This window comes from Suillus subaureus, assembly GCF_016647635.1.
Source record: "Suillus subaureus strain MN1 chromosome Unknown BJ212scaffold_52, whole genome shotgun sequence".
Taxonomy (NCBI): Eukaryota; Fungi; Basidiomycota; class Agaricomycetes; order Boletales; family Suillaceae; genus Suillus; species Suillus subaureus.
The window spans coordinates 183,222-202,347 of record NW_024538608.1 but is presented as its reverse complement, the minus strand read 5'-3'; the positions used below and the strand labels follow the sequence as shown (position 1 = coordinate 202,347).

Genomic DNA, 19,126 nt, shown 5'->3' with positions numbered 1-19,126 from the left:
TAATAAACCCATGAAACAAACGATTCGCAGTTGCCTAGGTCGTTGGAACTGTCTAAAAGGGTTGTGGATCTCGGTTACGATAATCTTATCTTAGCTCAAGCTAATTTCATTTTCGTGTCATTCGATATTTGATCATCATCATGTACTAATATGCAGTTCCAACGTTTCGCATGATATTGATCAAGTCGGTCAAGATCGTGTACGTATTTCTCTAATTACAACCCGTCACATCAAATGCATAGAATAACCTTGCAACGGGAACGTTTCAAGCAGATGAGCGTAAAAGATCAAATGCCGTGTAGGTGGAGCCAAGGAAAAGTCCTAACGAGGTCGCTAGCATCAACACCCGGTGATACTATTTGATGATAGGATGCACATACCAAAAAGAGGAAGTTCACCAAGTATGCCACCGCGTGTATTACGCTACACAGGACATCATGAGCAGGTGATTAAACGGATTAAGTCCCACATACCTTGACTGGATCTCCGGTGGTATACCCTAGAGTATACAGAACACGGGACAGCGCCCATAAGCCACATGCATATCCAGCAAAGACAGGATACTTCATTGCAGTTACCAGAGTGCTAAACCGGCCGCAGACAGATGAGAAAAGCCATACAGGAATTCAGTAAACACTCACGTCACAATAATAAGAGGCATGTGCTCAATCGTGTTTTGGTGAGCGCCTAAGAATCATCGTGAGTATGAATGAGACCATATATTCAGTGAATGACGATTTACGCTGAGCGCAGTTAAAGAGGAAGGCTTCTTTAGAAGCATCAGCTTGTGCTTTCTCGGCATACACTGCAAAACACCCCTGTTGAGTATTCTAACATTACTTAGTAGCAGCAACGGCACATACGCTGAGGGTACTTGATCCCGGATTTTGTTCTGTACCTGCCTACGACTAGTACCTGCCAGCCAAGAACCCAAGCAGTGGATACCAGTCCAGCTGCTACATATCCGAAACTCGAAAATAGTGGTGTAAGCCGCCATCTTTCTGCTGAGTGCGCAGGGACTTACCCGGGGGGCAAAACGATGGATGAAGACATGATGGCGGTTTGGAAAGAACTTGTGCCCGTGGGACAGGTCGGTGAGTCGGTGTGCCAACAGGGGACGCGTAATCAGTCGGCTTGCCGGGCAACAGCATTTCACGGACAAGTCCGAGTGATTTGACTTGAGGCCTATAGCGTCACTAAACGCTTTTTTACATTAATGTAGACGACAGACAACGCAGAGATACTATTAGATATGGGACGGTGTATGTTGCTACATAGCGAGGAAGATAGTACAGCTTTCGATAAAGACAGGTGTGGAAATGATTGACAGCAAAAGATGGACATATATCAAAGAAGATTCACGGTACGACAATAGGATCAAAAGGGTGTAGGAGGTTGTGAACTAAGCCATCTGTGAAATCGCTCCAGATGGATGGCAGGAAGCTTTCGGAGAAGTCGACGAAGGAGACGGAGAGTGGGGAGTCATGGTGTCTGCATCTACCTCATATTCTACGGTTTTTTCGACGTTGATTTCCAGCTGTAGTAAAAGTCAGATAAATATTATGGTCAAAGCGCAAAGCTGGACCTTGGTTCCAATGGGATCCATCCGCGACTGCAGCAAGTATGAGCCATCAGGCTGACCATTGTTTTCTGGCCACTCACAGTGTCACGCTGGTCTGAACGGAAGCGATTTACCAAGCCCGGGAATGCCAAAGGGAGTTCTCCCGACAAGCCTCTCTGGGCTCGCTCTTGCCGGAGTTGCTTCCGAGCGTTCAATCTGACCAAAGCGATCATCAGATATGCACATATACGAAAGGTTTACAGTATACGCACGTGGCCAACAGAGAGTTCGCATACACTACAGGTCAAATGTGAATCAGCAATTATCATTTCGTCAGGATAACTCGAGTGCAACGCACGTTTACTAATGACAAAATGCAGCCCCATGAAAATGAGGTTGGTGGGCATTACAAGCCACTGTAGGGTCAGCATTGATTGGGAATACAGCAGGAAATGACTATTAGGCTCACGCAAATCATGGAGATGACAGTTGCGGCGCTGATAGAAATAGTAAGCAACTGATGATCTCGATTTGACCAAGCTTCGGGATTACCTGGTGAGAGAATTATTCTCCAATGTATACAAGATTACAGAATTGATGACATAGTCCATACTGTTCGTGTAAGCCTTCGTGAATATGCACGGAACGTGATCTCACCTTGAAGAAGCTTTACGGGTAGCTCGCAGCGAGTAACAAAGGAATATCGCAATGAGAACGTCGACGAGAGATGATAGTGCGAGACCCAATGTGAAAACCCACTACATGACCATAACGTTACATAGCACTGTGACATAAAGTGCGGCACTTACTCGGAACTCCTGCCTGAACTCTGAGAAGGTCTTGAGATGAATCCTATGCGCCGGCGTTATGATTGTTGTGTAGCATTACACAACATGTACTTACATTTCGGCCGTTGTTACTACGGCAACAAAATAGTTTAGCGCGTCGTATCGTGGCCAAGAATGCTGACCTACCAGAAGCAGAACCTAAAAACAACTATTAATCCCAAGAGGCCTGAAGAAGAGCAAGGCGACTCACATAGCCGCAAAAATGCGATGGCCAACTACGGCGAAGGGCGTTCAGTCTTCATCCGATTTTAACAGGACAAGACTTACAATAGGGGCGGTGATGCGCCAATCACAACGGCTCACTGCAACGGAACGTGGTATGTGCTTAATATAATTATGATCAATGGGGGCTTACGTTTATGTATGCGATGGGCGAAAAAGCTGCACGGTTTGGCCTCAATCTCTGGCCATGTGTCACCAAAAAGACTTACCAGTGGACAATGAATGTCAATATCGCCTGCAAAATTAATCAGAAACTTTGATCGTGTTTGAGAATAACAAGAGTCTGAGACTCACGGTCAGTGCTATTGTCATCTGACACAAGACTACAATCAGAGCGTGTATGGACTTCGATGGAATTTACGCACCGCCACGGTCCTGCACGACGTGGTCAAACAAAGAACAGGCAATTATCATAAGGAAGGACGTACTCAGGTATATCATTTATTTCTGATGTATCACCAAAGTTGTTTATTAGATAAATCCATATCGATGCACCAACCAATGCGGTATGGATACTGTCCAAGATCCTGAGCATGCGGTAACTTAGTACTCGTGAATCACGTTCGCTGAAGGTACCGACCATATCACGGCAACCTTCCCGCAGAACACCAGTCGTCGAAGGTTCAGCGAAGCACCAGATCATTAATAATATGTCACTCACCATGGCCTTCCTCCAGGGTAGATCTGTGGGGTATAACTTGAAGTAAATGAATGATTGTACTGTAACGATCCCTGAAAGTCTGGAATGCGGCGAGAAGTCCATCAGGATTAGTGGCAGAAAAGATATAGTCCTGACTTACGCAGCGGCCAAAAAACCACCCACAAGGATCGCACCGTACGTCGCAGGCACGCTAACCATGTTGCACAGGAAGTCTGCGTCTAAGAAGAATAACTGAAATATGGAAACGATGAAAGGCGGCACAAGATATGAAGAAATGGCGAGGGAGAGAACAGACAAACTGAGGTTGAACGTTGAACACAGACGCGAACAGCACGGGTTTAAGAAGGTTCAACGTAGTCATATGGCCCAGTATTCCAAGAGGTAATAATACTATTCAAACGGCATGTAGGCCCCAGCGAAAACGAATGAGGAGACCTGAATTCTTCCTTATCCTATTATGGACATTTGCGTAAATCAACCCGTAACTGCCGTGTGTTTTTGTTCCAGGCCTGAGCTCTGACAGGATGATCCGCTGTTACAACTATTGGAAGAAGTCTCAAAAATAAGGTCCCCAGTAATTAACATGCCGGCATTATATATTGAAATTGATGTAGCCTAGTACTTGTTGAGCAGCTTTTCGCAATATTTCAAGCTTCGTGCATCATAAACTGAGGCCCTAGATTCGAAAATCTGTTCAAACTCGCTTGACAGGCTTAGCACCGAAGGGCCAGCAGTGTGGAGGTTACGCCAACTCTGGCGCCCATCAGCGGCTTGTACCACGTTCCTTGGATTATTCCAAAAAGGGCACCCTTCTTTGATCATGTCAACGTTGATTAACTTAACGTTTCCCGATAAATTCGGCACCCGCTGGTCAACAGTGGGTTTGACCAAACATTTCATATACTATAGCAACATAACGTTGTTTTGTGGGAGGTGTTGGTAGGTCGGTTTTTTTTAAAAGTTCAAAATGCAAGTTGGTGCTGCTGGTCAGATGCGGCGTTGACGTGAAGAGCCTCCCCGGGGTAAGGACAAGCACCAAAATTTGGTTTTGATCCGCCGAATTTTGATTTGGGTTTTAACACCAGTGTACATAGTCCGGCTCCGAGGGCTCGCATTTACTTGGGTGTTTGTACATTAGCTGATATGCTTCAAAGGCTGCCCTGCAATATGAACACTTGTGTCACTGCATAGCATTGCAGATATGATCATGGCTCCTCGAAAAGGACTGTTATCCCGCTCTGGAACCGCCGATCAGAGGAACTCATGCGAATAAGTATGCCAAGGGACCTTTAGTACGTCAATCGTTACACCTCACAATGCATCTGCAACACCATACCCCTGATTTCTAGGCGGTGCTAAAATGTGTCCCACGCAGAAGAAAATAACTATTGAGGCACGCACAAACACAGAGGAGACGAGGGTGTGTTGCTTGTCACGTGGACAGACGCAATTGCGACGGAAGATTGGACTTTGACAAGTAGGGAGAAATTGCAAAAGATAAGGAGATCTCGCGCGGCACTCACGAAGAGCGGTAGTGAGATAATCACTAAACTACGTTGGATGTAATGTGGTTCGGATCAGTTGTTGGGGGTGAACTTTCCGAAGGGATATGCGAACTTCGTTTCGCAAAGCCGTCGGCTGCTTCGTGCTCGATGGTCCGTCCTACATTGATTTCCAACTGGAAATTAAGTTAGTTTCGCCTAACGTTCACGACAGTTCCGACGCTTTACCTTATTTCCAGGATCCAAACGTTTCTTTGTATTGTTAGCGTACAGTTATGCTGCTGTGAGAAAGAAACTTACCAAATACTTGGACTGATACCGGCTAGGAAATGTAACCGGAAGCTCGTTTGAAAGGGCTCCACGCGAGCGTTCTTCTTGAAGTTGCTTACGGGAATTCAAGCTAGAACACGTAGTGAAACCTCGTTCTCAACTAGACCGCACTACTCACGTTGCTAGCAAAGAGTTGGCGTAAACTGAGTTTTAAAAACCGTTTTCAGCAACAGAAAATAGATGGACCGTAAAACACCCACGTTTGCTGAGTACAAAATGGACCCCAAGGAAAACGAGGTTGTCCATAGCCACCCACTACCATCATTCAGTGTCAAACGGGAGACAGGCGCATCACAGTGGATGGCTTCACTTACGCATATTATTGAGATGATGGTGGCGGCACTACGCATGACAAACAATACATGAATGGACAATCATGGACAGATCGAGAGTCACGCACCTCGTAAGTGCGTTGTTCTCCAATGTATACAATATAATGGAGTTAATTATACGGTCCATGCTGCCCGCATGTGTGAGCTTTATGTCCAGGCCGCCTAATGTTATGCGACTCACTTCGAGTACGAGCTACGACTTCTGCGCAGCGTAAAGCACAGACTTGCAGTGATGAGGACGTCTACTACACATGAAAATGAGAGACCTGCAGTGAACACCCACTAGTAGGGAGAATATAAATATTATCGAAAGGCCCAGGGGCACAAAAGAGGGGAGCTTACTTCGACTTTGTGTCTGAATGCGGTCATTGTCTGCAGTTCGATCCTGAATATTGCTCAGTTTGGTTTCTATGCAAAGGAGTACGACGAAAGAACTCACATCTCAACAGGTGGTGACTAGTACGCAGAGGCATTAAACAGTGAATTTGGGTCCGCATGCAAGGGAACTCACCAAGTGCAGCAACTTAATGATATAGTCTAGTGAGCAAGAGCACATAAAAGCTTCAGGTCGACTTACCCAGTCGCAAGAATGCGAATACAACCTGTAGCACGATCAGCCATGTCATTCAGAGCATCGAAGAGTGAAGCTGACAATAGGAACACTGATCCGCCAATTGTTATGGGTTACTGAAGTTCACTAGGTAAGTGACAAGGTCCCACTAATATGAGGCGAGGCTTACGCTTGTGAATTCGATGCGCAAAGAAACTGAAATGGTGTTGGTATACAAGATATACAGAATAACAGTAGCATACCAGTGCACGATCAGAGTAAGGAAAGCCTGATTTTGTGAGATTATAATGACGCGTGACGAAGTATTTAACTTACCGTCAGCGCAATGGATATTGCTAATGGACTGAATAACGAGAAAAAAAATCAGGCGTGAAACGGCTAACGAGTGAAAAAATATCACGGACGCAGGTATGTAGTCTATCTTGCCTTCATCACCGAACCACTGTATCATAATAGTCCACGATGCCGTACACACAAGACCGGTATGAATGGAATCTAATACCCTAGACAAGATGCTATACTGAATATTTTGCAAGGAATAGAAAAGCGATGAAACAAACCAAGTCAAAGCAACCTGTCCCGTGTCGGAATATAAACAGTCGGCGTGCACACTCTAGAACGGACTAAGAGGCCATATTCACAATCGATTTTGTGATGCGTGTATCAGTGGGGTATTGCTTGATATAAGTAAATGTCTGTGCTGTTATGATCCCAGATAGTCTGTTGGTGTGATCCAAAATTTGATCATTTACTAGTCAGAATCCACAGGTTGAGTCAGGCTGAGTGTTACATACGCAGAAGCAACAAATCCACCCAGAAGAACAGCGCCATATATTGTCGGCAAACTGGCCATGATTGAATGAATAAAGGAGGGGGCAGAAAAGCGTGCAGCAGTAACTTGAGATCATCATGATATATGAAAGGTGACCACTGCATTTCCAATATACGGCAAAAAAATGATTCCGGACAGCGCAAAGACAACGGTTGTAGTGGTAGTAGTCGGTCGCTAGCGCTCATTCATTGCTAATTTAGGCGCTCCATCCATCCGCATTTGGGAAATTCTAATTTCTTGCCATCAAAGCTCATGAAAATTACTGATCAACCAGTACTGACAAGTGTGTCTGGCCAGTGGCCACGCAACCCACTTCAAAACCACGATTGATAGTCACTATTTGGCCTCCGAGCTGCTCCGTGACAAGATATGTCTGGATCGTGCAAATTGATGCCCACCCTGCGAATAGAATAGAAGCGCCAAAAGTTTGATGGACGCCTTCCTCTTCCTGTTTTATGACAGATCGAAACAAATAAAAAAGCGTGCAACAGAGTGCGCGAGCTATACATATAGGATGTGTATTTGGCTAGTGCAAGCCCTGTTTCAAGGAATGCCCAGAAGTAGAGAAGCAAATGCTGATATGTGCACCGAGCTCTAGCTGCCAGAGAATTTCAGAGTTATTTGGCAAGAAAAAGCTGTCAAAATCATAGAGGAAAGCTCCGCTAACGTCAAAGTACAGGAAAGAAGCAAACATCACGGGGCTTGCCTCCGTCCTGTTTACGGGAAATATGCTTCCAATAACGAATTAGTCTGAATCAGTAGTATTATATAGAAGCAATAATTATAGCGCACTACATGTCCAATACAACCCGAACGTGTTCTGCGACAATCCTTCATCGCCGCAGGTTCTCTATCTCCTTTACTCGGCAGCGGACATCTTCTAGGAGCTCATCGAAGCCTTCCTTCTCAACGATGTCTAAAACGGCGCGGAGGACTAGCATTGAGTCGGGCTGCACGTTTGCATTCATCTGAGATATATTCCGTCAGAAAGGTCCGTCACAATATTGCAGCACTAACGTCAATATAGACTACGTCCAACCTGTCAAGCTCTAAATTGGGAAACTTGAGACTGAGTGAGTGAGTATAGTGAAATCCATCTTACCGTCCAAATAATCGGGCCGTGTCATGATCTGCTGACATCGCCACTGCAAACGTGTCAGAATTACATGGAGCATGGTTCTTAGAAAACAAGACAAATAGCATACCGCTGGGATAACGGGGAGTTTTAGCGGATCCCAACTGTCCCCCAATTCCTTCTGCTTGGCTCGGTATAGCCGTACGAACTCTCGGAGCAAAGTCCAGCAGTGTAGACTCCATTTTTGCTGTAGAAACTGATGTTCAAAAGTTCTGTAACCATCATGATCGCCAAACACACCTGAATGACAACTTCCCCATCATTGTCGCAATCCGGTATCAGCCCGAGGCAGCTCTCAAGCCAAGCCTTCTCCAAGCGCAGGAGGTCCTCCGCAGCTTGCAGCATCTCTTCGGCCCTGGATACCTTATTGAGATAGGATTGACGTCCTCCCACAACGTGTACAACACTGTCTACATTCTCAGCATCTGGTCGTCTGCACAATAGAGTGCGCTTTGACATTCCCCAGTCCAGATCTTGGACAGAGTGCACCTAAATAATTACCAAAGTGAGCATGAGCATGTTATTATGCAGCTGCATAACTGACTTCCATCAAAGTTGCTGCTTTGCCTGCCAAAAGGTCAGTAATGGGCTTGCGAGTTATTTTTCTTGTGACTCACGCAATAACGTATACGGCCATACATCATCCCTCAAATACTCATAAGATGCTGCTGTACAAAGTAAGGCAGGGTAGCTTACGTGGTGAATACAACAGTGACGATGCCTAGATACAATTAAGAAAGATTTCTGAGGTATGTGACATGAGCACGCTACCTCTTATGGCCCAGCGTTCAGCGTACTGTTGAATCTGTAAAAGAAGATTTCGACCTTGGTCGTCGTTATGAAAATTCTGAATTTTGGTGATGACGAGAACGAGCGGACGACGGCGTCCACTTCCCATAGCAACTTCATGTAGCTTATCTAGCGCTGGACTGCCAGGTCAGATTCAAATCCAAACTCTTAGTTTCTCTGAACACGAACCACGTTCAATATCCATCGCGGGACCGCCTGTGAACCAGTATTAAAATTTATAACGCTAAAAGCGTCAATAGATGATTTCATACCGGATCGAGGGTCCGGTCTCTGGAACAGTCCTGCCTGCATATCCTCGCTAAATTCATAATTTAAAGCATTTCCTAGGCGCAAACGAAACACTTCAAGGTCGGGATGGGCCTCGAGAAATACCGACCCTTTGTTACGTATGTTCAACATTGCGTCGAATACCATTCCAGACTTCCCCGCCCCCTGCATCATAAATGATACTTTCAGATCACGCTAGCGTGCCAGGTAATGCAAGCAATTATCTCACCTTCGGTCCGATGAGAAGAAAGTATGAACCTGTCGTCTCTCCCCTCACAATGTAATCGATGAAGTCTTGTTCCTGACGCCGTGGGTTTACTTCGAAGAGCTTTGCTGCCAAGCGTTTCAAGCCGGCGTGCTCCAGGTCAGGTGTCAGAAGGTCAAACCGCGATAGCTCCTGCTTGATTAATTGCACTAGGGCTGCATCATCCCATGTTTCGTTGAATGCTGCTTCAATCTTGTGAGACCGCCCCATTAGATACATTCGCTTGTATAATTCGTCGCTTATCCTCACCTTTGAAAGGACGTTACGTTTGTACCAAAACACATATAAGCTCCCCCCAGTAAAAACTAGAAGAAGTTGATTGGTGTATGAATCGGCTGAGAATGTACTTACCGACGCCTAACCCTATCAGGGTCTTCAGCGCAATGTCAACGATTAGCGAAGGGTCTACTTTGCTCCAAGTGCCACTTCCGCTTGGTGGGAAGAAAGAATTATTGTCTGCTTGTGGCGCCTGTCGCGAGTGCGCAGAATACAATCGAACATCGGGCTTGCTAGCCCTGACGCGTCCAATTTGCGACGGAGTAAGTCCTCGCGCAGAAATCGTTGTGTGCTTTCGCACACAAGTCAACAAATAAAGCCGCTGCATGATCACGGATCACGTAGCGAGGGATGTATCGAACAAAAAGCCATCCATCAGACCCTGATTCTGGCATCCTTTATAGTATTCTCGGGCACGATGCTGTAGGCGCCACGTACAGCTCCCCTGTCACTTTGACATAATACTCTGTGCCTTTAACGGATTGTGTTACATTCATAGGCTGCAGTGCGTGTCAGCAGTCAAGGAAGCTTACTGCGGACGCTTCAAGGCTCGGTGCCCGACAGATTCTAAGCGGTGTAGGTATTCAGCATCGCCTTCGAAGTAGTCTCCTGTGTCCTCCTGTGTCAGTGTAACGTTCGTGTTATGTCTGTAGCTATTTACATAAGGACAGCTTACCGCATGGAAGGAGAATACCGGCTAAGTGCCTTTGCTTGTCCTTCGAGCAGTGATTACAATGTTGGAGCTGTAAACCTGTTTTTCAATCGAAAAAAATAACAAACCATAGACATGAAATGGCGCGACTCACCTTTAAGCGCAACAAAACCACTGCCAGTATAGCAAATGTCTAGCAGCCACCCCATGCAAGCAATCTCTGTTCCACAATACACCTCTCAATGGAAGTTTGGCGCTTAAAAGAGCGTAGGTTGAATAAAGCATGGCTAAGGAATCTTCGATAGCCCCCTTAGATAGGGGCTTGCAAGGCCGATGCCTTCTGAAGTAATGTATGCGCGTGGCGTTATCTGGTAACAGTATTCGCACTGCGCAGTATTGCACGAGGATGACGCGAAAACCACTTGCCTCCCCCCCAATCCGACCACAGTGGAATCTTGGCTACTACACACGTGCCACGCAGTTATCAGTGGGCAGGTTCAAGAGACGATGTGGATATTATTATAAAGTCATAACAACGAGACTGACCGCGAAGAAAAAGGGAGCTGCCCATGTCTGCGGTTAAATGATTTGAATCTTGGATCATGACCATTAAAAACGGGATCCTCGCTTTCGTCTCCATCGCGAGGCAACTATTTGTTGGCACTGTTGCGTGGCAGAATCTCAGAGCAGATCTATAAAGTTGACAGATTACCGGATCAGCAAGCACTCTCTGGGTCAGTAATGATTTCATGAAAGCGGGGTACAAGTCATACGACTGCTGACCTGTATTCTTCTGTAGCCGGACCTTGATAGATGGAAGACTGTCGTTCCTTCTACTTGGACCACCCGTAACTCGTGGGACTCCACTCCATCCCTACATCCGTCATGAAGGAGTCAGTTGACATATTCTCTGCGAGAAGATATCGAAGCACATAAGACTAGAGTCATGTCCGCTTCTGGTTGAACTTCCGCGAGTGATTCAGTCAAATGCACATGTGATGCTGCGGGATTCACCTCAGAGCGCCCACCACTGCGGCCCGGGTTCTGAAAATGAAGACATACCGAATCACTGATACTCAAGTCAAGCCTGAGCTATCCGCTGACATGGGCTGTACTCACCCAGTACTCGTTTCCCGGAGCCCACAGGCTATTGTAATGCAAAGTAGAGAATGGAACGTGAGTCAATACGGTAATAACTTTCCCTGCAGCCACCTACGTAATACTGACAATGCTTTACCGCTCTGCGTCCATCGTGATGCCTAAGCGTCTTTTCACTAGGGCAGTTTTGGCACTCATTCACCTAATTTACTTCACTCCTGAAAACGTTGCCTCCACACCTTTGATCGCCATCAGTAGTTGTGTAGTGTGCACATCACTTGCCCTTGAAACTTGCCCATAAGTGGCCTTGCCAGCTTCCCTCCCGGCCCATATTTACGTTTTTCACTGTGCATCCATCGATTTACTCCGTATCAGCATTGATGACTCTCTAGTTGCACAAATCAGCCCACGTTGACGTCAGGGTTTTTCACTGCCCAATCCGCAAGGCCATCACGCTTCCAATCGCTGAGTTCTCTAGCGATAACATGCCGTCAGTTTACACCCTCTTGAACCATTCCTCAGTCCGGAGATAGGTTGAGTGAATGAATAATTTCATTACAACTTTTACGAGCAATTTTTGTCTGTAAGGCTGCTCTGCCGTGCGGAGTGTATTTAAAGGACCTTATTTCACCCGCTTCTTCCTCCCTGGTGTCAGGACTAGATTCTTCTATCCTTCTACCTTTGTATCCCAGGAACGCAACGAACTCATAGTGCCGGCTCACTATGTTACGTGGTATGTTTTCCAAGGAAATAGATCATGATCATTCTAACTCGGATTCAACGCATTGGTGTAGCTCATGCAGCTCGTTCTTTTCGTGACACAGCCTCAAGTATTTCGGGTGTACCCAATTCCTACCCTCGAGGTGAAGCGTATAGAGATTCGAGACGGAATCAGACCATCATCAGCCTCTTGAATGTCCTGAGCGAACTTAGTAACGAGTCTTCTCCAGACAACGGTTAGTCACCTCCGCTGGCCATCACACGCTGCTAATGGTACACTTTTAGATGTCAACCTTCCTCCCGCCTTTGAGGATTACGATCGTGAGTGTTGGCAAGTGCAGCACATAATCTTGGCTTTATATGTCCGTTCAGCGACAGTAGATGAGAAAATGCAAATCGCTGGATCGGAATCATTCAACAAATTTGAGAGGTGAGAATGCTTTTGTATTTTCGTCTTTATACACTAAACAATCTTGACAGGCGAATAGAAAATCTTGACAAAGAGGTGGGAATATGATCAGGTACAGTTTATACTTTGACACTTATTTTCTATGTAGCTGCGCAACTTCGCCAATGCTGCTCGCCAGCTTGGCAGTTCCGTTGGAATCTTATCCTCTGGTTTTCGACTACGAGAGCGCCTTGCGAAATTGCTAGTTCTGTTCCGCGAGAATGCAGCTACTTTGTTTCCTCGGAAGATTTCGCGTCAACCTCGAGAAGTGCCGATTGTCCATGAGTGGACAGAGCAACGGCGCACAGATATTCAACCTTTGTCCAAGGCCCACCCCGATCCTGAAAGTTTTCCCGAGCAATTTTCTGGTTTCGCAGAAGACGTCGTAACGTTTCTGAACTGCCTGAACGAGTTCCCGGAGTTTACAGACGAGGCAGTCAATACGTCAATGCTTGCTTTCGAATGTGATCTGAAGGTATTTTTCTAGCTGAACATACAGTCGATCTCTTTGTTTACTGTGTTGTCTAGTATTGGGCTTCGTGTCTTCCGGAGTACAAAGGTAGTGTGCCTCCGGCCGACCTACTCGAGAATCGTGCAGACTAGTTTCAGGTCAATTTCGGTATCCAGCAGTGCAGCGTTATATCCATGATTTGACATCGGAGATTGGGGAGCACATTGACAACATCACAGTCAATTTGTCCATGTTTATTGAAATCGGTCTGCAACCAGTCTCTCTTTACTAAATTCATATTTACTTTCTCTTCCAGGTGTCCCGACCATTCGATTCGCCCAGCATCATGCAGCATCAAACTTGTTAAACTTATCGACAGTAGCGACATTTTTTTCGGTCGTGACGGCAACGACCTTACAGTTCTCATACCGGTTAACAGACGGCGTGCTGGCGACTTGTGTCAATGCGCTCTGGTTCTCTTCATTGGTTTTCAGTATAGCAGCCGCTGTGAACAGTCTCCTTGGTCTCACCTGGAAGCAAGCGATGTAGTAAGTTTATTTTACTCCGTGTGCCGCTTGTGTTCTGTCAAATGACAGTCCTCAGTCGCTCTCCAGGCCACAGGGTACCTTGGTGGGTGTTGATATGGATCAAACGTTCGCCTTTAGTGTTCCTCGTGATGTCTGTGGCATGCTTTTCCGTGGGCTTGATGCTGTTCACATATGCTACAGAACAGGTATGGGTCTTATTCTGCTGCGGAAAGGATTTCCAAGACATAATATCTACACCCAGGGATTCGTCACGTCTACGATCACCACTGTTTTCACGGCAAGTCTATGTATAGTTCCAGTCGCTTTTGAAATGCATTCTTACCCGAATCACAGGCAGTCACCTCCTTCGGCCTGGCTGTTGTCTCGGCTTGGTTCGTCGCAGAGCGTTGGGTATTTGTTCACTACCATGGCCAGGTCTGGCTGGATGATGTAATCAACGAAGCAACCCATCGCATGCTGGGCCTTTGTCTAGTCGTGGCAATGCGGAATATCATTCACTGGTGCATCTTCACCATCAGCGGCCTGTTAAAACGGGTGTCTTTCAAGTTCCCCGACATGATCACCCGGATTGGACGTAGGGACCATACACTTCCCACCATACAGGAGGGCCCGCCGATGGATGATCTTTCTCACCACCGTGATATCTCTACATCTGCATGCTCGGCTTTTACTGATCACCCCACTTCAATAAAAGGGCTTGCGAGTGAGGATAGCAAGTCGTCTCACTCAGCCATCGCTCGTCAGCGCTTCAAAGGAGCTGTGCGTTCTGTTATCGTAATGCAACAGCAGCAAGCGGGGCGACCCTTGATGCCGCAACGGATCCCATCCTTCGATTGGAACTCTGCCATGGGGATGTCTCCCACCCGGCCCTCATCCGTGGATTTGGATGCCATTCGAGGACCGCGAGCCGCTTTGATCCCGAAACTTAAAACCCTAGAACCTGTGCAGGACCTCTCCGTACACACCGCCCTTGTCCGGCATTTACAATTTTCCCCGAGTGGCAAGTATTTAGCTACGTCAAGGTGCGTTGTGACAAGTTCATCGGGGCTTCTCGTGCTGAGGTGAAGCATTAAGTTGGGATCGATCTTCCGTCATCTTTCGCGTTGAGGTAAGCATATGAAGTGCCGCGTTTTCATACTCGTTGTTTACACTGATCCTACCTAGGATGCTTTTTCAATTCATGCTATTTTGGTACACGTGCGAGGCTTCATTGGTCAGGTTGCATGGTATGTAGCACAGTAAATGTTCCTCTGTTTCTAAACATCAACCGTGAACGGACAGGTCCGATTCTAGTACCCTTCTCTTGACGAGATTACCCCGCGAAATCAAGGTTTGGACAGAGGATGGACTCTGTAAGAAAACGATTGAACGCCCGCACTCTGTGTCATCCGTTGTATGGCTGCCTGCGAACGAGAGTGATTGATTCCATCCTTTCTGTCTGATTGCATGTTGCTGATGCTTTCCTACAATAGCACAATTCTTTTCCGTCGAAGGTAGTAGAGTTCTCAAACTGGTCAGTGCGAGTATTATCATTTGTGCCTCCTGGAAACTCATAGATCCATCACCAGGACATTAAAGGAAGGGTGATTAGATCATTCTGCGCCAAGGGAATTTCGACTGAATTTCTTTCGAGGTTCTTGATTCTTATCACTTCGGTGGCATCCAGTTGCACAGCGTGGCGGTGACCCCAGATGGTCAGCGGTTGCTAGGTGTAGGTCCACTGCTCGCGGCACCCAACGGGATGCATCCAAGTCGCACTACTAGGGTTGAGAAGTGTATAGTAGGTAAGTGATATGCGTATCTGCGGGTGGTCCTTTTGACACCAACTACCGCAGTTTTCAATATAGAGACCAGAACATTTGAAAAGTCGGTTGTCTTCAACTTCTTCGAACATTTTCACTGATAGAGTTCAAAAGTCGAATACCCGTCTTCGACGACGTGCGTGACATCAAGGTGTCTAAAAGGGGTGGAAATGTGCTGGTTTCATTCGAGTACAAGGTATATTGACAGCCATATGCGTCAGATTCACTATCCATGCCGTTTCATATTTGCAGACACCTCCGCAGTTATGGAAGATGGAGCTAGTTCGGGATAATAAAGACCGTGAAAATCCCCATGCCCAGACCGCTAGGCTTATTCTCCGTCACACGTATGAGCCTACAGCTCATGTGGATTTCGTGGGCCCGAGTTACTTCGGCGGTATGGATGATCAGCTAGTGTTATGTGCAGGCAAAGGTATGTTTCAACCGAGATCTTATTCAAACACCTAGATTCTTAATCCTCCGTTTCAGCGGGCGATATCCATATCTGGGAACGCGATACTGCAATTTTGCTCCACTATATTAGGCCCCAGGTGTTCGACGGGGATTTGACATGCGTCACATGGAATCGTTCCACCGACGATTCCTTCATGTTAGCAACAGGCAGTCATGACGGTACAGTACAGATATGGAAGACACCGATGTGGGACGGCTCATCTGATGGCGGTTCGTATCTTGAGCATAGTGGCATGTCAGCCGCGGACCAACACATGTCTTCACTCATCCTTGGCCCACCACCTGTGCCTCGATCCAGTCGAGGGCATTGAGAAACGGCACTGACCCATACATACCAAAACCGCCAGCTAGCATGATGCGTAGAACTATGTTCATGGATGGATATTCCCTATAAGTATCTATGGTCTTCATTGGTTATTTACACATACTTAGGCCTTTGTTTCAAAATAATTCCTGGTAAATGAACTGGATTTGTTGACCGTGTTGACCTACGCGTACTGTGCTCATTTTGACTAGCAACTCAACCACGTAAATTGAACGACGAAAAAGCAACCAGGATGATGTGGCGCAGCATTCGCTCGATTGTTAGACGGACGATCTGGAAAGATTCGTGCGTAATGATGTGTTCAAGTCATGATTGCATGGGAGCATGACAGTAGTATACGATGCATAGTGGAAATCTCATAGTAACACGAACACAACTCCAATTAGATGGTGGTCTCGTAAGGAACGGGCGTCATCGTTTGCGGCGTGTTTTGGGCGATCGAGACGGTGCGTGCCTCACGAGGGAGAACATGGACACGCTTCAGCGATACACGCTCTGAACAGCGGGTTATAAGATGCATCGGATACCGAGAAATCACGATCACTTACCGCCCTTCTCTTTTGCAGCGGCATGTGCATCATGGTTGCGCTTCACCCTGTCCAAAAACTCCTGCCGACATTTTGAGTGCCTCACGTGTTCGACACGGAGGTTCACCCGTTTCTCGATATAGCGGTTGCCTACAACCTTGTAGACAATGACGCCGACAGCATGGGGGGTGACGTTGTAGACAATGCCAGTCCGTCTGGAGGTTGTTTAAATGATCAAGGATATATGTGACTCTGAAGTAGCGCACCCGTGGTAGTATTTGTGAGGCATACCCTTTTGTTGGGCGGCGTTGGCCTTGATATCAACAATGTCACCAATGCGGTAGTTAATGAGGTACGTAGACATTTTGACGGGGCCATGTTCTGCACGCAATGTCAGTCGTCGAGTCTTTCATGGACTTGATTAAATGACCGACCCTTGAAGCCCCGCTTGAACATGTCGCGCGTGCGCGCGCGGTAACCGAATGAGTGAGGCATCTTGAGGGCTTGAGTAGAACGTCAGCAGCGGGCTAGGATGAGATTTGGTAGACGTACAATGTCGTCGGCGGCGGTGTCGATATTGAGTATGTGGAAGCTTGTTTCACCGGAAATCTCCGGGTGGCTTGCTTGGTACTTTACAGCTGTGACACAGGCGAAGCTTACATCCTAATTAGGCCACCAACATTTGGTGTACACCGTCAAGGCCATCCCTCAAGAAAAATGCCCAGGTATGAATGTCGTTGGACGTTATGAATAGACTGTTGAGCAGATTTTTAGGGCCCCGCGGAATCACAGCAAGACGTGAGCGTCTCATTCTTCAAGATCCACTTGAGTGGAAGGCTTTCAGCTTGCTGATTTATGGCCTTGTTCGAATCGCATTAATCCTACAGATACAAAGTCCCTCGTCGCCCATTCGGTTCAGCTCGTCTCGATGCTGAGTTGAAGGTATAATTAACCCGGAATCCTAAATGCAACATCTCATGTTTTGCATCCTACAGCTTGCCGGCGAGTACGGTCTACGAAACAAGCGTGAGATCTGGCGTATCGGTCTCATCCTTTCCAAAATCCGTCGTGCAGCCCGTGAACTGCTCAAACTTGATGACAAGGATCCCAAGCGTCTATTCGAGGGTAATGCCCTCATTCGTCGGCTCGTTCGGATTGGTGTGTTGGACGAGACCCGCATGCGACTGGATTACGTGTTAGCATTGAAAGTAGAAGACTTCTTGGAACGTCGTCTCCAAACTCAGGTCTTCAAGACCAACCTTGCAAAGAGCATTCACCATGCCCGTGTTTTGATCAGACAACGTCACATTCGGTATGTGCGTCCTATTTTCAGTCGCTAAGATTCTGAACATTTCGCAGCGTCGGCAAGCAAATTGTCAACATCCCATCGTTCGTCGTCCGTCTTGACTCTCAGAAGCACATCGACTTCGCTCTCACATCGCCATACGGAGGCGGACGCGCCGGCCGTGTTAAGCGCAAGCGCGCTGCCGCTGCCGCCAAGCGGGAAGAGGGTGGCGAGGAGGAGGAGGAAGAGTAAATGTTCTGCACGTTTATCTCGGTTTCTATGTCATTTTCACATATATGTCGTCCCCATGCTATGGACACATGCAAAAACAACATTTTGACGCGCTCGATGTGACATCGTGCAATTGCAGCTTACTGCCACAGAACTGAAGTTGGCGTGGTGGCTCATAGCTTACGGACTCGAGTTGTACGAGTATCTTGACTGAATAACTTATCGTCGGCCAAAAGCTCCAGTTTTGCCCTATATATTCAGTGATCGAGTTAGATTGCGCAGTGTCCGCAAGGGGTCTAGTGTTTGAGGTCACCGGGTCTTAGTTAGGTCAGCCGACCAATTACACCACGGTGAACTGCAAGCTCCACACATTGACCATCACCATCCCTCAAGAGATATCTCATCATGTCCGACGCCCCAGTCACTCAGCATGCCCCTGCAGGTACGTTCAAGAGTGACAACAATCATGCAGCTCAGTTCTTGCTGACAGGTTCCTTACAGTAAGAGTGGGCGGCCGTCGTCTTTCAGTTACCTCGCGCCCGAGGCCTCGTGCCAACTCGTAAGTGCCAGTCGACGTCAAACGATTAATGATCGACCCTTGAAACCGATCCAACATGTAGGGAAGCTGTTGCAAACGTTGGCGCAAATCAAACCGAAGACACTGATTATCCGCGGCCGGCAGGCCACAACGAGGAGGAAGCACATCCCCCTCCGCACAATGAAGAAGAGATTCCAAAGAAGAGGAAACATCATGGACAAGGCAGCCACGACGACAACAGGCTTCAAGAGAGCGCTTATCGCAAGGCAGAAGCTAGCAGGCCCACCAAAGATCATGTCGGTGGTAAGAACGGTTATGGTGGTGGGGGCAGGATCGCTCAACCTGCGGGAAAGAGCTTCGGAGTCTAGGAAAAGGACATGTTTCGTTTGAGAATGCTGGATTCATCGGAGAGATA

The 19,126-nt window shown here is 47.1% G+C and overlaps 8 protein-coding genes across 8 annotated transcripts; 3 read left to right on the top strand and 5 right to left on the bottom strand.

Moving 5' to 3' along the window:
- Nucleotides 1-109: 109 nt before the first annotated feature.
- Nucleotides 110-1,144, bottom strand: BJ212DRAFT_1391623 (uncharacterized protein). The gene is made up of 7 exons (XM_041337036.1): nucleotides 1,025-1,144; nucleotides 864-970; nucleotides 743-805; nucleotides 642-687; nucleotides 474-585; nucleotides 381-423; nucleotides 110-321 (listed from the first exon to the last, which is right to left on the bottom strand). Exons 1-7 carry the CDS (start codon nucleotides 1,051-1,053, stop codon nucleotides 266-268), a joined length of 456 nt encoding a protein of 151 aa, XP_041187327.1. The 5' UTR covers nucleotides 1,054-1,144; the 3' UTR covers nucleotides 110-265.
- On the bottom strand, nucleotides 1,131-3,718 carry BJ212DRAFT_1391617 (uncharacterized protein). The gene is made up of 21 exons (XM_041337035.1): nucleotides 3,432-3,718; nucleotides 3,293-3,371; nucleotides 3,212-3,225; nucleotides 3,060-3,158; nucleotides 2,997-3,006; nucleotides 2,926-2,943; nucleotides 2,841-2,866; nucleotides 2,765-2,790; nucleotides 2,677-2,711; nucleotides 2,600-2,624; nucleotides 2,536-2,547; nucleotides 2,465-2,480; nucleotides 2,371-2,413; nucleotides 2,219-2,319; nucleotides 2,114-2,173; nucleotides 2,031-2,058; nucleotides 1,920-1,977; nucleotides 1,834-1,858; nucleotides 1,663-1,777; nucleotides 1,586-1,612; nucleotides 1,131-1,537 (listed from the first exon to the last, which is right to left on the bottom strand). Exons 1-21 carry the CDS (start codon nucleotides 3,488-3,490, stop codon nucleotides 1,403-1,405), a joined length of 1,011 nt encoding a protein of 336 aa, XP_041187326.1. The 5' UTR covers nucleotides 3,491-3,718; the 3' UTR covers nucleotides 1,131-1,402.
- A 1,120-nt stretch (nucleotides 3,719-4,838) lies between these two features.
- On the bottom strand, nucleotides 4,839-6,880 carry BJ212DRAFT_1304028 (uncharacterized protein; the record flags this gene model as incomplete). The annotated part of the gene is made up of 18 exons (XM_041333536.1): nucleotides 4,839-4,970; nucleotides 5,023-5,046; nucleotides 5,095-5,194; nucleotides 5,243-5,267; nucleotides 5,325-5,379; nucleotides 5,439-5,466; nucleotides 5,525-5,584; nucleotides 5,638-5,738; nucleotides 5,799-5,841; nucleotides 5,896-5,912; nucleotides 5,968-5,993; nucleotides 6,034-6,058; nucleotides 6,197-6,295; nucleotides 6,343-6,370; nucleotides 6,432-6,469; nucleotides 6,503-6,542; nucleotides 6,652-6,747; nucleotides 6,822-6,880. The coding sequence occupies 18 exons, from the start codon at nucleotides 6,878-6,880 to the stop codon at nucleotides 4,839-4,841; spliced, it is 996 nt and encodes a 331-aa protein (XP_041187325.1).
- Nucleotides 6,881-7,210: 330 nt separating this feature from the next.
- Nucleotides 7,211-9,940, bottom strand: BJ212DRAFT_1542804 (uncharacterized protein; the record flags this gene model as incomplete). The annotated part of the gene is made up of 14 exons (XM_041341854.1): nucleotides 7,211-7,827; nucleotides 7,877-7,908; nucleotides 7,962-8,004; nucleotides 8,065-8,181; nucleotides 8,235-8,483; nucleotides 8,539-8,561; nucleotides 8,612-8,640; nucleotides 8,691-8,715; nucleotides 8,766-8,918; nucleotides 8,973-8,999; nucleotides 9,056-9,236; nucleotides 9,301-9,528; nucleotides 9,586-9,641; nucleotides 9,688-9,940. The coding sequence occupies 14 exons, from the start codon at nucleotides 9,938-9,940 to the stop codon at nucleotides 7,693-7,695; spliced, it is 1,551 nt and encodes a 516-aa protein (XP_041187324.1). The 3' UTR covers nucleotides 7,211-7,692.
- A 1,839-nt stretch (nucleotides 9,941-11,779) lies between these two features.
- BJ212DRAFT_859980 (WD40-repeat-containing domain protein) lies at nucleotides 11,780-16,293 on the top strand. The gene is made up of 23 exons (XM_041344221.1): nucleotides 11,780-11,895; nucleotides 11,951-12,095; nucleotides 12,157-12,318; nucleotides 12,368-12,403; nucleotides 12,455-12,512; nucleotides 12,563-12,587; nucleotides 12,640-13,005; nucleotides 13,059-13,089; nucleotides 13,140-13,247; nucleotides 13,298-13,529; nucleotides 13,585-13,714; nucleotides 13,771-13,810; nucleotides 13,867-14,551; nucleotides 14,604-14,637; nucleotides 14,694-14,755; nucleotides 14,811-14,944; nucleotides 15,002-15,042; nucleotides 15,098-15,112; nucleotides 15,163-15,313; nucleotides 15,365-15,395; nucleotides 15,446-15,527; nucleotides 15,584-15,764; nucleotides 15,821-16,293. The coding sequence occupies exons 2-23, from the start codon at nucleotides 12,086-12,088 to the stop codon at nucleotides 16,114-16,116; spliced, it is 2,910 nt and encodes a 969-aa protein (XP_041187323.1). The 5' UTR covers nucleotides 11,780-11,895; nucleotides 11,951-12,085; the 3' UTR covers nucleotides 16,117-16,293.
- Nucleotides 16,294-16,320: 27 nt separating this feature from the next.
- BJ212DRAFT_860203 (ribosomal protein L21e-domain-containing protein) lies at nucleotides 16,321-17,233 on the bottom strand. Its single transcript, XM_041344222.1, has 5 exons — nucleotides 17,210-17,233; nucleotides 17,092-17,152; nucleotides 16,924-17,038; nucleotides 16,679-16,872; nucleotides 16,321-16,625 (listed from the first exon to the last, which is right to left on the bottom strand). Exons 2-5 carry the CDS (start codon nucleotides 17,150-17,152, stop codon nucleotides 16,513-16,515), a joined length of 483 nt encoding a protein of 160 aa, XP_041187322.1. The 5' UTR covers nucleotides 17,210-17,233; the 3' UTR covers nucleotides 16,321-16,512.
- A 25-nt stretch (nucleotides 17,234-17,258) lies between these two features.
- Nucleotides 17,259-18,443, top strand: BJ212DRAFT_1391581 (40S ribosomal protein S9). The gene is made up of 5 exons (XM_041337034.1): nucleotides 17,259-17,382; nucleotides 17,432-17,455; nucleotides 17,545-17,599; nucleotides 17,653-17,969; nucleotides 18,017-18,443. Exons 1-5 carry the CDS (start codon nucleotides 17,375-17,377, stop codon nucleotides 18,192-18,194), a joined length of 582 nt encoding a protein of 193 aa, XP_041187321.1. The 5' UTR covers nucleotides 17,259-17,374; the 3' UTR covers nucleotides 18,195-18,443.
- A 135-nt stretch (nucleotides 18,444-18,578) lies between these two features.
- BJ212DRAFT_1486332 (uncharacterized protein) lies at nucleotides 18,579-19,079 on the top strand (the record flags this gene model as incomplete). The annotated part of the gene is made up of 3 exons (XM_041341109.1): nucleotides 18,579-18,615; nucleotides 18,675-18,732; nucleotides 18,794-19,079. 3 exons carry the CDS (start codon nucleotides 18,579-18,581, stop codon nucleotides 19,077-19,079), a joined length of 381 nt encoding a protein of 126 aa, XP_041187320.1.
- Between the last annotated feature and the right edge of the window lie 47 nt (nucleotides 19,080-19,126).

Excerpts from the sequence above, each read along its gene's own strand:
- BJ212DRAFT_1391623 (XM_041337036.1), bottom strand. The coding sequence starts at position 1,053 with ATGTCTTCATCCATCGTTTTGCCCCCCGG. Across the intron at positions 688-742 it reads CCTCTTTAACTGCGCTCAGC|GCGCTCACCAAAACACGATT; the intron begins GTAAATCGTCAT and ends GATGATTCTTAG. Across the intron at positions 586-641 it reads ATGCCTCTTATTATTGTGAC|CACTCTGGTAACTGCAATGA; the intron begins GTGAGTGTTTAC and ends CGGCCGGTTTAG.
- BJ212DRAFT_1391617 (XM_041337035.1), bottom strand. The coding sequence starts at position 3,490 with ATGGTTAGCGTGCCTGCGACGTACGGTGCGATCCTTGTGGGTGGTTTT. Across the intron at positions 2,712-2,764 it reads CGCCCATCGCATACATAAAC|TGAGCCGTTGTGATTGGCGC; the intron begins GTAAGCCCCCAT and ends GTTCCGTTGCAG. Across the intron at positions 1,778-1,833 it reads GCGAACTCTCTGTTGGCCAC|ATTGAACGCTCGGAAGCAAC; the intron begins GTGCGTATACTG and ends CGCTTTGGTCAG.
- BJ212DRAFT_859980 (XM_041344221.1), top strand. Across the intron at positions 12,588-12,639 it reads TAGAAAATCTTGACAAAGAG|CTGCGCAACTTCGCCAATGC; the intron begins GTGGGAATATGA and ends TTTTCTATGTAG. Across the intron at positions 13,530-13,584 it reads ACCTGGAAGCAAGCGATGTA|TCGCTCTCCAGGCCACAGGG; the intron begins GTAAGTTTATTT and ends GACAGTCCTCAG.
- BJ212DRAFT_860203 (XM_041344222.1), bottom strand. The coding sequence starts at position 17,152 with ATGCCTCACTCATTCGGTTACCGCGCGCGCACGCGCGACATGTTCAAG. Across the intron at positions 17,039-17,091 it reads GTTCAAGCGGGGCTTCAAGG|AACATGGCCCCGTCAAAATG; the intron begins GTCGGTCATTTA and ends CATTGCGTGCAG. Across the intron at positions 16,873-16,923 it reads CCTCACAAATACTACCACGG|ACGGACTGGCATTGTCTACA; the intron begins GTGCGCTACTTC and ends AACAACCTCCAG.
- BJ212DRAFT_1391581 (XM_041337034.1), top strand. Across the intron at positions 17,600-17,652 it reads GTCTCGATGCTGAGTTGAAG|CTTGCCGGCGAGTACGGTCT; the intron begins GTATAATTAACC and ends TGCATCCTACAG. Across the intron at positions 17,970-18,016 it reads ATCAGACAACGTCACATTCG|CGTCGGCAAGCAAATTGTCA; the intron begins GTATGTGCGTCC and ends AACATTTCGCAG.